The sequence below is a fragment of the Hemitrygon akajei genome, chromosome 30 (assembly GCF_048418815.1).
Source record: "Hemitrygon akajei chromosome 30, sHemAka1.3, whole genome shotgun sequence".
Lineage (NCBI taxonomy): Eukaryota > Metazoa > Chordata > Chondrichthyes > Myliobatiformes > Dasyatidae > Hemitrygon > Hemitrygon akajei.
This window is the reverse complement of record NC_133153.1, coordinates 10,574,826-10,591,776: the sequence shown is the minus strand read 5'-3', so window position 1 is coordinate 10,591,776 and position 16,951 is coordinate 10,574,826. Positions and strand designations below refer to the sequence as shown.

At 44.4% G+C, this 16,951-nt stretch overlaps 1 protein-coding gene across 1 annotated transcript in view; it reads left to right on the top strand.

The window, feature by feature from the left end:
* lrrk1 (leucine-rich repeat kinase 1) overlaps nucleotides 1-16,951 on the top strand; it is a 197,640-nt gene that overhangs the window by 95,145 nt on the left and 85,544 nt on the right. Inside the window, 3 exon segments of the mRNA XM_073032977.1 lie at nucleotides 1,404-1,533; nucleotides 2,124-2,236; nucleotides 15,050-15,264. Coding sequence (XP_072889078.1) covers nucleotides 1,404-1,533; nucleotides 2,124-2,236; nucleotides 15,050-15,264 — 458 coding nt within the window.

The following is a 16,951-nucleotide window of genomic DNA, read 5'->3' as shown; positions in this document are numbered from 1 at the left end:
GTATATGGTCCAGACCCCTCAAGACCATTGAAATCTTCAGTCGACTACAATGTGCCATGCTGCCCCCGGTGGCTCTCTCTCAGTGGCTGTAACGCAGGCGACCCCCTCCCCCCACAAAGCTTGAGGCCTTCAGTCCATTTAGTGTCATTAATATCTGCAGTCGATCACAACAGAGCTGGTCGTCTTCTGACCAAAACCCTGGGAGGGCAGCACTGAGTCTGTCCCAGACGGCGCGCCACACTGCCCCCCCCCCCCCACCCCCGGTGGACAGAACTGGGCTCACCCCTCATTGCTGACGGCTGCAAACAGGTCTAGTCCTCGCGATGACTTGAGGCCACGCAGTTCCCCTGCTCTCAGCCAATAAATCTGTGAATTGAACTACAGCATTCCAGATTTAAAATTACCCTACCAAAATAACTCTTAAATTTAACAGGAATATACACTCATTGCCGCGTTATTAAGCTGATTAATGCTGGTATCTAATCAGCCAATCATGTGACATCAACAGTGCATAAAAGCATGCAGACATGGTCCAGAGGTTAATTTGTCGTTCAGACCAAACATCAGAATGGGGAAGAAATGTGATCTAAGAGACTTTGATCATGGAATGGTTGTTGGTGCCAGATGGGGTAGTTTGAGTATCTCAGATACTGCTGATCTCTTAGGACTTTCACGCACAACAGCTTCTAGAATTTACGGAGAGTAGCGTGAGAAACAAAAATAAAATCCAGTGAGTGGATGAAATCTGTGGATGAAAATAGCTTGTTAATGAGAGAGGGCAGGGGAGAAGGTCCAGACTGGTTCAAGCTGACAGGAAGGCGACACAGCAACCACGTGTTACAGCAGTGGTGTGTGGAAGGGACAACACATTGAACCTTGAAGCGGATGGGCCACAGCAGCAGAAGACCATGAACGTACACTCAGTGGCCACTTTATTAGGTACAGGAAGTGCCCAATCAAGTGCCACTGAGTGTATTAAGTTTGCTCAGCCTTTCCCATTCCAGTGGAAACAGTAGATTCCTCCGTGAGCTCCACACTAACAATATTTGGAGCATCCTCAAAATATTTAAAACAAAACACATGGAGCAGGGACCCTATAAAAGGAAGCAAAAGCTTCAACTGATCTCTGTTGTGTCAAAATAAATCTCGCGCATTTGACAAACATTGATTTTCCTGGTAGGGGGAAGGAAACCAGGACTAGGGAAGGCATGGAGACTTGGGCTAGACCAAATCCTGTTGTTATCCTGGAAAGCTGAGCCAAGCTTCATCAGTGCAGTCAATGTTTGCACTGACGTGCCAAATAAACACTGGCCCCTCTCAGAAAAACAACCTGTCAGAAACAAAAGCAAAATGTTCTTTAACACTAGTCGACATGAAGTGGATTTCTCTCTCTCTCTTTTCAGCTTCGGTGATTGAATTCCCACAGATCCTTGGTGAATGTTTAGAAGTTCTGCATCTGGACAATAACTTTCTGGATTCAGTCCCTCAGTCGGTGTGCTGGCTGCGTGCGCTCTCTGAGCTGTACCTTTCCAAGTAAGATAGCTGCTGTTTATTGTGAACACATTTTGTGGGATTGCTGGGCACTCCATTAAGAAAGAAGCGTTCTATTTTCATCTAAAGCTGTGACCATATCTTTAAAAAGTTATTTTTGTGAGTAAATACTACTTGTCCAGCTCTGAATGTCTGTCAGATTCTCCTCACTGACTTGTCCACGACATGATTCAACTTCCAATTTGAGCAGATATTGAAAGTGCGTTTTACTATATAATAGCCTCAACTTGCTTCAAAGGAGCAAACAAGACACACAAAATGCTGGTGGAACACAGTAGGCCAGGCAGCATCTACAGGGCCAGGCAGCCCTGACAAAGGGTCTCAGCCTGAAACGTCGACTGTACATCTTCCTATAGATGATGCCCAGCGTGCTGCATTCCACCAGCATTTTGTGTGTGTTGTTTGAATTTCCAGCATCTGCAGATTTCCTCTTGTTTGCGTTTTTAAATTCAAAGCAATTTAAATTCAATTAAGTTTGACGCACAGTGCCTTCAAAGACAGTTGAATATGCAACTCATGGAATGAAGTAGGTTTTATCTGTCTGAATGCTTTGCTTCTTTCTGTCTCAACAGTAACCCTGGAATCCGAGAGCTTCCTGCCGAGCTTGGTCAGCTAGCTAATCTGTGGCAGCTGGACATCGATCAGTTAACTATATCAAATGTTCCAACAGAGATCAGAAGTGAAGGTAAACTAAGCTGTGCTGTTTTTCTTCACTACAATTGGTTGGTTTTTGGTTGAGGCCGAGAGTGAAGCCAAATTGTGGGTGTGGGCTGATGGGACACAGACAGGACCAGAGGAACAGGACCTCTTGGACCCTTTTTGCCTTTCAATGAGATCATGGTTGGTCTGTGACTTAATTCAATTTACCCAGCTTCTTCCATAACCCTCAGTGACTTCAAACAAAAACTTGTCAATCTCAGAAATAAATGACCTGGCAGCAATTACCTTCTTGTGGAAGGGATTGCCAAACTGTCAACTTTTGTGCTTCTTAACTACATCTGTGCAAAGAGGTCTGTGTCTTCAGAGACTTTTCTTCAAATGAGCTGGAGTTAGAGATTTGTATATTGGAATTGGGGCAGCACGGTAGCATAGTAGTTAGTACAACACTTTATAGTACTGGCGGCCAGGGTTCAATTCCCCCTACTGCACATAAGGAGTTTGTACGTTCTCCCAATGACCACGAGGATTTCCTCTGGGTGCTCCAGTTTCATAGAACATAGAACAATACAGCACAGTACAGGCCATTCAGCCCACAATGTTGTGCCGACCCTTAAACCCTGCCTCCCATATAACCCCCCCACCTTAAATTCCTCCATATACCTGTCTAGTAGTCTCTTAAATTTCGCTAGTGTATCTGCCTCCACCACTGACTCAGGCAGTGCATTCCATGCACCAACCACTCTCTGAGTAAAAAATCTTCCTCTAATATCCCCCTTGAACTTTCCTCCCCTTACCTTAAAGCCATGTCCTCTTGTATTGAGCAGTGGTGCCCTGGGGAAGAGGCGCTGGCTGTCCACTCTATCTATTCCTTTTAATATCTTGTATACCTCTATCATGTCTCCTCTCATCCTCCTTCTCTCCAGAGAGTAAAGCCCTAGCTCCCTTAATCTCTGATCATAATGCATACTCTCTAAACCAGGCAGCATCCTGGTAAATCTCCTCTGTGCCCTTTCCAATGCTTCCACATCCTTCCTATAGTGAGGCGACCAGAACTGGACACAGTACTCCAAGTGTGGCCTAACCAGAGTTTTATAGAGCTGCATCATTATCCTGTGACTCTTAAACTCTATCCCTCCCACAGTCCAAAGGTGTACTGGTTGTTAGGTTAATTGGTCATTGAATTTGGCTAAGGTTAAAATGGGGGACTGCTGGGTGGTACAGTACAAAAGGCCAGAAGGGCTTATTCTGTGCCACATCCCAATAAATAAACAATAAGTGGATTAAGGATAGGGATAGTTGCCCTGGTGGCTGATGCACCCATCAGATTAGGTACTATATATCGGTCTGATAAAGAGGCATCGGAGGATGTGACACATAGAGGGATCCTGAAGATGGAAAACCTTGGTCAAAGGTTTTTGTAGGCTGGACGGGAGCGTAGAGTACCAGGGAAATGAGCAAACTGACAACAACGCTATGCTACACAGGTAAATGCAGCTTACTGTAGAGAAGTGCAAACCTGGGGTAGAGTAGGTTGGGGTATAGATGGTGTTCTCTGCACTTGTGAGTGTGAGTTTCAAGGGCAGTGTTGTCTGCCTGGTACCATGGGTAAAGACGTCTGATTGAAACCATCAGGAAACTGGAATAGAAGTGGAAAGATCCAAGAGGGAGCCAGTGATATACGTAGAGCAGGGGTTCTGCTGAAGGAAAAGGCAGCAGCAAGAGTCCAAATTAAACACCAGAGTCACAAAGGCAATAATAATCCCTGGGTGACTGCCTAAGCAACAGACAAGTTAGCACTGGGAGAAAGATCAGAGGACAGAGCGTGTGGTTCACAGATTGGTGTGGGGGAAATTGGCTGCATTCGTGGGGAAATGGTGCCAGTGCTGGAGAACGAGGAAGCTGTTCCACTGGGACAGGTTTCACTCGAACAGGGCTGGGACCCGTGCATCCGCAGATGGAACAATGTGGGCCGTAGGAGGGATTTTGAAACAGAGGGAGGGGAGGGTGTTGGGAGTGGGTTGGAGATGAAAGTTAAGACAAAGGTCAAATAGATACTGCACGGTGGCCGAATGGGTGGTCTGAAGGAACTGCACATATATTGTACATGCAACAGTTCACTTCAAATAGGGTCAGCAGGGAAAATTCTGCAAAGAAACAGTAAAGGCTCTTTATCCAATTATATGCAGTATTTACAACAATTTAGATCATAGGAAAAGTATGATTAGAAATGGATGCAGGTGATTTAATTACAGCCACAGAGGCATGGTTGCAGAGTGATTGAAGTTAAACAATAAACTTTTCGTTATTTTAATTTGAAAGGCAAAATGGAAATAGTGGAAGAGTATCCCTGATGTTAAAGGATGTGGTAAAGGCATTAGGGAGGAAGAAGCTTTGCCTGGGAAATTATGATACGGAGTAATTTTCAGTGAAGCGAAGGGAGAGAGAATGGTGATTGGATTTGTACATAGACCCTCAGGCAACAGTTATAATGCATCAAAAAATCAGTAGAGCTTTTCACAAGTGGGATACAGTAATTATGGGGGACTGGTAGACTGAACAGATCGAATGAGCAGTTATAATAGGGTGATACATTTCTGGAGCACAGCGTGATTTTTACTAGATTAGGTATGCTTAGGAATTAACAAGGCAGAGATATATTTTAGATATAGCATTATGTAATGAAGGGTTAATTAATGACATGGCAGTTAAGGTGTCTTTAGGGAGCATTGCTAGTAATAAAATTAATTTTGTAAAACGTAATGACCAGTTTAACCGCAAACCTGAATGAAGCAAGTTACCAGCACTTGAACTATGAGTTGGTTCCAATGTTATAACCAGGAGGTAAGATTGTAAACAATGGCAAATATTTAATGTAGTGCACAAACAATGTACACCACTTTATGGGCACAAAATAAGAAATGTGCTCCAGCTGCTGCTGACAAAATTTAAAGATAAAAAAAATCAAAGGAAAAGCAACAATTGTGAGGGTTGGAAGTTTTCAGAATTCAGTAAAGAGGGGCAAGGTACTCATAAGTGTATGATAGTAGGTGAGCTAGAAACAGGAAAATTGTAGGAGTGTATATATATTTAAAAAAGGAAAGTACTGGTAAATGGGATTTGTATAGATGGGTACATGATGGGTGATGTGGATAGGGTGTACCATAAGACCATAAGATACAGGAGCAGAATTAGGCCATTTGGCCCATTGAGTCTACTCCGCCATTTCATCATGGCCCTGGCCAATCAAGGATCTATCAACCTCCGCCTTAAATATACATAGTGACTTGTCTTCCATGGCTGCGTGTGGGAATAAATTCTACAGATTCACCACACCCTGGCTAAAGAAATTCCTCCTCATCTCTGTTCTGAAAGGATGCCCCACTATCATGAGGCTGTGTCCTCTGGTCTTAGACTCTCCCACAATAGGAAACATCCTCTTCACATCCACTCTATCAAAGCCTTTCACCATTTGATAGGTTTCAATAAGGTCACTCTGCATTCTTTTGAATTCCAGTGAATACAGGCCCAGAGCCATCCAAACACTCTTCATATGACAAACCATTCAATCCCGGAATCAGTTTCAGCACATCCTTTCTAAGATAAGGAGCCCAAAACTGCTCACAATACCCCAAGTGAGGCCTCACCAGTGCTTTATAAAGTCTCAGCATTACATCCTTGCTTTTATATCCTAATCCTCTTGAAGTGAATGCCTTCCTCACCACGTACTCAACCTGCAAATTAACCATCAGGGAATCCTACACAAGGACTCCCAAGTCCCTGTGTCCCCGTGTATTTTTTCTCCATTTAGAAAATAGTCAACTCTTTCATTTCTTCTACCAAAGTATATGACCATCCCAGCACTGTGTTCCATCTGCCATTTCTTTAAGTCCTTCTGTAGCCTCTCTACTCCTCTAAACTACCTGCCTCTCCACCTATCTTCATATCATTTGCAAACTTTGCAATAAAGACAACAATTCCATCATCCAAATCATTGACATATACATTAAAAAATTGGTCCCAACACAGAGCCCTGTGGAACACCACTGGCAACCAACCAGAAAAGGCTTCCCTTATTCTCACACTTTGCATCCTGCCAATCAGCCACTGATTAGTTTTATCAATGCTGGAACCTTTCCCGTAATACCATGGGCTCTTAACTTGTTGAGCAGCCTCGTGTGGCACCTTGTCAAAGGCCTTATGAAGATCCAAGTACACAATATCAGCCAATTCTCTTTTGTCTATCCTGCTTGTTATTTATTAAAAGAATTCCAATAGATTTCTCAGGCAGGATTTTCCCTTGAGGAAAATGCTGACTGTGGCCTATTTTATCACATGCCTCCAAGTACTCTAAGACCTCATCCTTAATAATCGATTCCAATATCTTCTCACCACTGAGGTCAGGCTAACTGGCCTATAATTTCCTTTCTTCTTCCTCTCTCTCTGCTTGAAGAGTGGAGTGACATTTGCAATTTTCCAGCCTTCCAGAACCATTCCAGAATCTTGTAAGATCATTACTAATGCCTCCATGATCTCTTCTGCCACCTCTTTCAGAAACCTGGGGCTGCACACCATCCGATCCAGGTGACTTATCTAGCTTCAAACCTTTCAGTTTCCCAAGAACCTTCTCTCGAGTTATTGTGACCTTATACATTTCATGACCCCTGACACCTGGAACCTGCCATACTCCTGGTGTCTTCCACAGTGAAGGCTAATGCAAAATACTTGTTCCATTTGTCCGCCTCTTTGTTGTACCTCATTACTACCTCTCCAGCGTCATTTTCCAACAGTCTGATATCCAGTCTCATCTCTCTTTTATACTTTATAATATCCGAAGAAACTTTTGGTATCTTCTTTAATATTATTGGCTAGCTTACTTTCATATTCCATCTTTGCCTCCTTAACGACTTTTTAGTTGCCTTCTGTTGGTTTTTAAAAGCTTCCCAATCCTCAAACTTTTCACTAATTTTTATTCCATTATACGTCCTCTCTTTGACCTTTATGTTGGCTTTGACTTGTCTTGTTAGCCATGGATGTGTCATCTTCCCTTTGGAATGCTTCTTTCTCTTTCATTTGTATAAATCCTGTGTCTTCTGAACTGCTTCCAGAAATTCCAGCCATTGCTGCTCTGCCGTCATTCCTGCCAATGCTCTTTTCCAATCAATTCTGGCCAACTCCTCTCTCATGCCTCTGCAATTCCCTTTACTCTAATGATGACTTGTTGGACTTCAGCTTCTCCTTCTCAAGTTTCTGGGTGAATTCTATCATATTATGATCACTTGCCCCCAAGGGTTCTTTTACCTTAAGCTCACTAATCCATTCTGGTTCATTACACAACACCCAATCCAGAATAGCCGATCCCCTTGCGGGCTCAACCACGTCCTGCTCTAAAAAGCCATCTCATAGACATTCTAGAAATTTCCTCTCTTGGAATTCCGCACTAATTTGATTTTGCCAATCTACCTGCATGTTGAAGTACCCCGTGACCATTGTGACATTGCCATTAATTTTCTATCTCCCGTTGTAATTTGTAGGCCACATCCTTACTACTGTTTGGGGGTCTTTTTACCCTTGCAGTTCCTTAGCTCTATCCACAATGTTTCAACACTACCATCTCTACAGAATTCGCCCTGCAGTTTGGGAGGGAAAGCTAAAATCAGAGGTATCATTATTGCAGTAGAGTAAATGGAACTGTAGACATGAAAGAGCAGCTGGCCAAAGGATACTATCAGGGATGATGGCAGAGCAGTAAAGGCCGGAGTTTCTGGGAGTAACTGAGAAGATGCAAGATCAGTTCATCCCAAAGAAGGAAGAATCATTCAAAAGGGAGAATGAGACCATTGCCAATGACAAGGGAAGTCAAAGACTGTATAAAAGCAAAAGAGTGGGCATACAATACAGCAGAAATTAGTGGGTAGCTAGAAGATTGGAAATCTTTAAGAACCAGCAGAAGGCAACTAAAAAAGCCATAAGGAGAGAAAAGATAAAAAATGAAGGTAATGTACCAATAAGAGGATACCAAAAGTTTTTCAGATTATATAAAGAGAAAAATAGAGGCAGGAGTAGATGTTGGACCACTGGAAAATTATGCTGAATTGGGACAAAGAAATAACAAACGGACCTCTGGAAGACACCAGCAGTATGTCAGAAGTTCAGGAGTGTCAGGGGCAGAAGTGAGTGTAGTTGTAGGTGATTGGAAAGCTGGAAGATCTGAAGGTACAGTAGATAAGTCTCTTGGACCAGATGGACTAAACCCCAGGGTTCTGAAAGAGAGAGCTGAAGAAATTGTGGGGGCTTTAGTAATGATCTTTCAAGAATCACCAGATTCTGAAACGGTTCTGGAGGACTGGGAAGTTGCAAATGTCACTCCACTCTTTAAGACCAGAGGGAGGCAAAAGACAAAATTATAGGACATTTAGCCTGATTTCAGTAGATGGCAAGATGTTACAGTCCGTTATTAAGAATGAGGTTTCAGGGTATTTGATAAAATAGGCTGAAGTCAGCATGGTTTTCTTAAGGGGAAATCTTGCCTGACAAATTAGTTAGAATTCTTTGAGAAAATAATAGGCAGGATAAACAAAGGAGAGTCAGGGATATTTTTACTTGGATGTTCAGAAGGCCTTTCACAAGGTGCCAGACATGAGGCTGCTTAACAAGATAAGAGCCCATGATATTACAGGAAAGATTCTAGCATGACCAGAAAATTGGCTGACTGGCAAGAGGTTGTTATGAAACCAGTAACTGGTTTCACTTACCAGCAAAGATAGATACGTCAGTTGAAGTCCAATGGTACTATTTTCAAAAGTTTTATTAATAAAGGGGCACAAAAATTAAGGTTAAGACAAACATTCAGATAACATGCGTCAATACTCAATCTAAAACGCAGGTACATTAATAATCACTCAGAAATAAGCTCTTTCGTTGTCTAGGGTATAATACTGAGTCCAATTGGAAATATAAAGAGTCACTCTGAAGTCTGCAGGCTTTTCTCTTTTGGTTTCACGTGTTGGAGAGAGAGAGAGATAAAACGGAAAAACTTGCCCAAAACATCCGTGGAATCAGGGGAGCGATCTTCCCCGTTGTTAGTTAAAAAGCGATCTTCCGTTGGTTCCAGCCACAAACCCCGCATTCGGAATTTAACGCACGTGGCTTATTTCAAAATGGCTTCCCGTTCCCACGGGAAGCGTTATCGTGCTTCTTGGTGTCTCCTTGGTGCGTCTGAGGGTCGTCCTCTTTCAGACCCTTCTTTATACTGCCTCACGGGATCTCAGGTGTCAATCAGGTTGCAGGTGATGCAATCTCTCTCTCAACCAGCCCACTTTGCCCGAGGGCTTTACAATGTCCCTGCGAGTTGGCACGTCTGCAGTTCCCAGGTGTCTCCTGAGAACAATGCCACAGTCGCCAGCTTTTGTCCCAGTGGAATGCGGTATCCAGCACGTCGCTGTCTTTCCATTTCCTGTGTCCATTCAGCCTGTCTCTCTCTCTCTCTTGCTCTCTCTCTCGGGTCATTGACCCCCCTTTCACTAGGGCTCTTGCAATTCTCACAAAGGAGGGGGCTGGTATCATAACACCTCCCCTCTTAAAGGTTTTTTACCAGCGGTTAAAAACACAGAGTGGTACAGAGTCTTACAGAAATTTTGAATCTAACACAATACAGAAGCTTTTCTTTTCACTACAGAGTAATACAGTTATACATTCAAGTCAGCATCTAAACAGTTAACAATTACAGTGCCCCTTTCCTTTAATACCTTAACCTCACGTGCCATGCTAACGCCTAGCAGCATCAGACTTCAATTCAATAACCACCTATTTATTTATTGTTTTCAGCAACAAAACTGCAGAGGTGTGATCTTAGCTTAGGTGCATCTACAAAAGTTTATGCGAATACTAATCGTTTCGGTCGGTTTACTTCGCCGGCAGGTCTCCAAAGGTCTGTCTTTATTATTCACAGGCTTTGGCGCAACCCGTAAAACCTGCTTTGCTGTTTAAAAAAAATGGCATCCCCATTAACCGTCACCTCTTTTCTGGCGAGTCCCCCCGTTGGGACTTTGAGTAATTTGGCGTGGTGAACTCCCGCCCGCCTCGTTCATCGGGGCTATTTTTTCAACACCATGCCCCAAACTGTCAAGACCCTTCAGGCTATTTGTTTTTAATTCCAACTCCTCTTTCAGGTAGCATTTCGAATGCAACCTCTTCACACCCCACCCTGGCGTAACAATAGAGTGGGGGGCCCCGCTATTTCCCGACTCACTCTGTGAGCGATCTGCCAGGTTTAAAATTTCTTCCTTCGACTTGGGAACTACAGACTTTCCGTTTCCTTCAATAACAATCCTCATTCCCCCCTTAAATTCGGCATTAACCTTGGCCCCACTCTCGAATACAAACACCGTGGAACTCACACTTCCCACGGTTACCAAGGTTAACCCTTTTCCTACTGAACCAACCCTATCTGATCCACAAAGACGGCCGCCCCGTCCCCCTGAATCAAACACCTCAGACTTCCCCTGAGCTCTGTTACCAGGTTCAGCACCACGTGCGCCCCCATCTTGGACACACCCAAACGGGACATTGGCCCCTTCCAGGCTTTCAATACCCGTACCTTTTTCAAATTCTAACGTCCCCCGATCCTTCCAGTTACTCTCTAGGCAGCCCCCCGTTGGGGAAGGCGCAACCCTGCGAGCTGAAACAACAACCTCGGCCATTTCAGCTGACTTCTCCACAGCAAGGATACCCTTCCTCTCTAAGACTGCCCTCATTTCACTCTCGGGACCATCGAGAACACCTTTAGAACTCTGAACTTCTTCAAACAATTCTGCCAAACCAGACAGATTAACCATGTCCAACTCTGGACATTTTAACAACTTTATCCGTTTCTCAACTTTAGTTCCTACCTCTAGGACCTTTCTCTTCACTAAGGGCAGGGCTATTTCCTCTCCCTTACCCCCTTTTACTTTACTGCTTTCTGTTTTACCACCCTCGGAACCCTCATGGTACAGGGTCGGTAAAAACATCTTGGCCAGATCACCGCTGGCTTCATTTAAACTGCTCACTGCTTTTCTGGACAGGCTGCGTGTGACCGCGCATGCGCGATAGCTTTGGGACTCTAGGGGCGGGGCCACCGCTCTCGCCCGTCTACGGGTCGGCATCATAGCTGCCACCGTTTCAAAAAACAAGAAATAACTATCAACATCCGTCTCTTCGAACGGAGGTACTACTCTCAGCTCCCGACTAACATTAAACCGCTCTCTCCTTAGCTCCTCCCTCTCTCTTTCTCTCCCCGCTGCCGCTCTCTCGGCTGCTGCTAACTCTCTGATCCGAATTTCATGCTGTCTTTGCCTCTCAGCTTGATCCTGCTCGTTTTCCATCTCTAACCCCTTCGCCAAATTTAACAAGTCTGCTTTGGTGCTCACCTCTAGCGCCGCCACAGTCGCGTTTTCCATAAATTCACACACGTCCATCCTTGCTGGTTTTTCTGTCTGGCTACCTGCGTACCAGATCCAAATTATTTTGTTTTGACTTACAATCCCGATTGACTGACCTCCCCCTTTTTGGTGTCAAATCCCGAGACGAGAACCCCACTTGTTACGAAACCAGTAACTGGTTTCACTTACCAGCAAAGATAGATACGTCAGTTGAAGTCCAATGGTACTATTTTCAAAAGTTTTATTAATAAAGGGGCACAAAAATTAAGGTTAAGACAAACATTCAGATAACATGCGTCAATACTCAATCTAAAACGCAGGTACATTAATAATCACTCAGAAATAAGCTCTTTCGTTGTCTAGGGTATAATACTGAGTCCAATTGGAAATATAAAGAGTCACTCTGAAGTCTGCAGGCTTTTCTCTTTTGGTTTCACGTGTTGGAGAGAGAGAGAGATAAAACGGAAAAACTTGCCCAAAACATCCGTGGAATCAGGGGAGCGATCTTCCCCGTTGTTAGTTAAAAAGCGATCTTCCGTTGGTTCCAGCCACAAACCCCGCATTCGGAATTTAACGCACGTGGCTTATTTCAAAATGGCTTCCCGTTCCCACGGGAAGCGTTATCGTGCTTCTTGGTGTCTCCTTGGTGCGTCTGAGGGTCGTCCTCTTTCAGACCCTTCTTTATACTGCCTCACGGGATCTCAGGTGTCAATCAGGTTGCAGGTGATGCAATCTCTCTCTCAACCAGCCCACTTTGCCCGAGGGCTTTACAATGTCCCTGCGAGTTGGCACGTCTGCAGTTCCCAGGTGTCTCCTGAGAACAATGCCACAGTCGCCAGCTTTTGTCCCAGTGGAATGCGGTATCCAGCACGTCGCTGTCTTTCCATTTCCTGTGTCCATTCAGCCTGTCTCTCTCTCTCTCTTGCTCTCTCTCTCGGGTCATTGACCCCCCTTTCACTAGGGCTCTTGCAATTCTCACAAAGGAGGGGGCTGGTATCATAACAAGGTAAAGAGTGGGAATAAAGGTAAACACAGAGTACACTGCAGATGCTGTGGTCAAAGCAACACGTACAAGCAAGCTGGAGGAACTCAGCAGGTCAGGCATCATCCGTGGAAACGAACAGTGAATATTTCCACGGATGCTGCCTGACCTGCTGAGTTCCACAAGCTTGTTTGTACGTGTTGGAATAAAGGTGGCCTTTTCTGGTTGGCTGCTGGTGGCTAGTGGTGTTTCACAGGATCGCTTCTTTTCACTTTATATGCCAATGATCTGGATGATGGAATTGATTGCTTTGTGGCAATGTTTGCAAACACTACAAAGAATGGTGGAGGTGTGGGCAATATCCATGGAGAATGGAGTCTGCAGAAGGACATGAACAGATTGGGAGAATGGGCAAAGAAGTGGCAGATAGAATACTGTCTATGGAAGTGTATAGTCAAGCACTTTGGCTGAAGGAGTAAAATCATAGACTTTTTTCTAAATGGAGAGCAAATGCAAAAATCAGACGTGCAAAAAATGAATCATCCTAGTGCAGGATTCCCTAAAGATTAACTTGCAGGTTGAATCGGCGGTAAGGGAAGTAAATGCAATATTAGCATTCAGTTCCAGAGGACTGGAATATAAAAGTAAGGATGTAACGCTGAGTCTTTATAAGGCATTGGTCAGACTATACTTGGAGTATTGTGAATAGTTTTGGGTCCTGCTTCTGTGAAAGGATTTGGTAGCATTAGAGAGGGTCCAGAGGTGGTTTGCAAAAATTATTCTGGGAATGAAAGGGGAAGCTTCAGGTGGCTCTGGGTCTGTAATTGCTGGAGTTTAGAATGGGGAGGGGGAACAACTAGATAGTGTGGACGTGGAGAGGATCTTTCTAATAGTTGGACAGTCTAGGACCAGAGAGCACAGTCTTAGAGTAGAAGGGCATCTCTTTAGAAGAGATGAGTAGGAACGTCTTTAGCCAGAGGGTGGTGAATCTGTGGAGTTCATTGCTGCAGATGGCTGTGCAGGCCAAGTCATTGGGTAGATTTGAAGAGGAGGTTGATAGTTTCTTGACTATTAAGTGTTTCAAAGTTTACAGGAAGGTGGGATGAGAATGAGGTTGAGAGGGGAAATGAATCAACTGTGATTGAATGGTAGAACAGACTGGATGGGCCGAATGGCCTGATTCAGCTCCTGTGTTTTACCGTCGCCACACGGTTGGATTGATGTGTTTGCCCTGGAGAAGGTGGAGAGGGGATTCACTAGGAAGCTGCCTGGAAGGATAAAGGAAGAAAGGTCAGGGTGGGAGGTGGGGAGTTAAACTGACAGGCAACCAGCTCACAAGACGTAGATGGAGAGAGTGAATCTGTGTATCTTAAGGTGTTTTGTTCAAATCTGCTCTCTGCTTCCCAAATTCTGTGGACGTTCTGTGCGTGCCTGGCTCCTCTGTGAATTAGCGAGTGAATGGAAAACCCAGCAGAATAGTAGGGGCAACATCACATCCTGAACATTCACCATTTTGCATTTTATCGAAATGGCGTCACAGAATGGATAAAAACACATTTTCTATTTGATTCAATTTCTTAACTGCTTTTGAAATGCTGAAAAGTTGTCATCCGTTGAAGTGTCGAGGAAGAGCAGAGTTTAATGATGACTTTCATATGCTAGATGTTAGGCTGGAGTCGCCCAGGACTCTAGTTAGCCCACAGTGGAGCAGCTCCAGGCAATGTACCTTGGGGAAGATGTACAGGGTTTGTAGGAACTGCAGTGCACGTTTACCAGATTCATGATCGTAAAGTGTTACTTACGATCAGAACTTATACAACTCCAAAAGTAGTGTAAAGGTAATTTAATGATTTCAGGAAGCTAACTGGAACAGCTGAGGTAGGCAGAAATAGTGCATGTTGCTGGGTTATCCAAGATCAGGGCCATTGTCTCTAATGTAGACTCAAACTTTTCATTGGTAGTCTTAGGAAAACCTTAGGGCTGAAATGAAACGCTCTTCTACAACTTTACCAAGGGGACATTGCTAATTTTAGATTGCTAGATTAATCAGAGTGAAGGAAGAACACCACAGACCAGCTATGCTCTTACTAATTCGCAAAAAAAGAGCCTTAAATAGCCAACACGAGGAAATCTGCAGATGCTGGAAATTCAAACAACAACACACACAAAATGCTGGTGGAACACAGCAGGCCAGGCAGCATCTACAGAGAGAAGCGCTGTCGACGTTTCAGGCTGAGACCCTTCGTCAGGACTAAGGGTCTCGGCCCGAAACGTCGACAGCACTTCTCCCTGTAGATGCTGCCTGGCCTGCTGTGTTCCACCGGCATTTTGTGTGCCTTAAATAGCCAGCTGCTTTCTCTGTCCTTGGACATCCCTGCCTCGCTGACTATCTGTGCTGACACAAAGCTACCACCAACTGTTTGTAACTGTCCCGTAGGACCAACATCAGTGCTGACCTTCCTCAGAGCACAGCTGCGGAAAGCTGAGCCTTGCAAGCTGCTGAAGATGATTATCGTTGGGCCGCCCCGTCAGGGGAAAACCACCCTCCTCGAGACTCTTAAAACTGGGAAACCTCCACAGCCCATGCACAAAGAAAGCAGCATCCAAACCACCACCTGGGAGCTTCCACGACCTGCCACCATCAAGACTAAGGTACTGATGTTGCTGCTGTGTTTCCAGGGTTACGTTTCAAAAACACGAAGCTGTATTCTTCAATTCTTTGTTCCTCTAGAAACCTTTTAGATGGGCTGAGGATTTCCACCCCACTGTCTTTCAGGCCGTGAATTCTGAACCCTCAGTAAACATTGGACAAAGCTGTTTTCCTCATTTCTCCTTGAATCCTCACATTTCTGCCCATGGTTGCTGTCTAGGGAGGCAACTTGACCAGGCTTCAGAATTTTACATTACTCAATTAATTTGCCCCTCAGCCGGCTCTGTTCTTTCAAAAAGCCTATCATTCTCTCCTCTATAATCATAGTTTTCTAGTCATCCTTGTTATTTCCTCTGCACCCCCTCTGTTGTATCACATCCTCTGACCAGAACTGCTCTATGTCCTAGCTAGTGTTTTTATACAGTTCTAGCAAGAGTTCCCTGATCTAGTGTTCGCTACCTTACCAGTAAAGGTATGTATCCTTTTAGTCACCTCATTAGTAACTTTACCCGCTGCCGTCAAGGGTCTCAGGCTGTGTACTGCAAAGACTTCTCAGAAGCTCCACAAGCCCCCCCCCCCACTTTTTTTTGTAATTTCACTTGTCTTGTTTGCTCTCCCCAAATGCATTCCCTTACAAATTTTCCAGGTTAACTTCATAGGCTACTTTTGACCAACCTCAGCAGCAATTTTCTTCCTCACTTCCAACACGCAGCCAATTTTGGTGACCTGTGTGGGGAAGAAAAGTAGTAAGACATTGTGACGGATGTTAAGGGGTTAATGACCACCTTCTAGTATGTGAATTCAAAGTGTGTAATCACTTATCTGTGACTAACGTGCACTGTGTGACTGAAATGTGCTTTGTAGACGGGATGGGAAAATAACTATGTCTGTGTTTCCTTGTTCTAAAAATCATCACATGTCTGCGCTTGGGAAAGTCTGATGTACTGTCCTGAGAACTAACACTTAAGAAAGTCTATAACCGCACAAGGACATGTAGTGCAAATTCACTATTCTAACGGGCTGTAGTTGAAGTTCCCTCCTTTTTCAGATTTAAGTGCTTCTTGTCACGTACGCCCGGGGTATAAATAAGAGCGTAATCCATTGTTGAGCAGAATTTCAGAACTCCGCTTTCGGAGTCTGGGCCTGCATGATATCGTGTAGTAAAACCCTTCAGTCCGAAACAATTCTCTGAGTCGGCCTGTCTGCTGCTCCTGAGATTTTCTCCCCCCACAACAGTATGTAAACTTCATGGCCTTTATATTTGTGTTCGAATGCAAAATTACCACAAAAGGCAAGGGGGAGGTGCATGCACCGACAGTCGTACGCTGCGTGGCGTCGCAATAAGTTCCATCGATAAACTCCCCCAGTCAATGTCCATAGTAGTGCAGCACCCAAATTATATCCTCAGAGTTATCTGAAAAGCAATAATTCTTTATTTACTAATGTAACAACCAGACCTCGCTCCTGTTTCCCCTGAACCCACACTGCTGAAGCACCCAACACTCTGCATTCTTTGCTTTCACTGAGAGCTTTGCCCATCTCTTACCTTAGATACATCCTCATCCATGTGCCTGGTTTGCTTTTCCCATGGAGGTCAGAGGCCACTGTCACTCTCAGCTTCCCATTTCTGTTCACCATTTCACCGGTCCACACTCGAAAAGAGGAGACTGCAGTTTTTTTCCAGCAGCC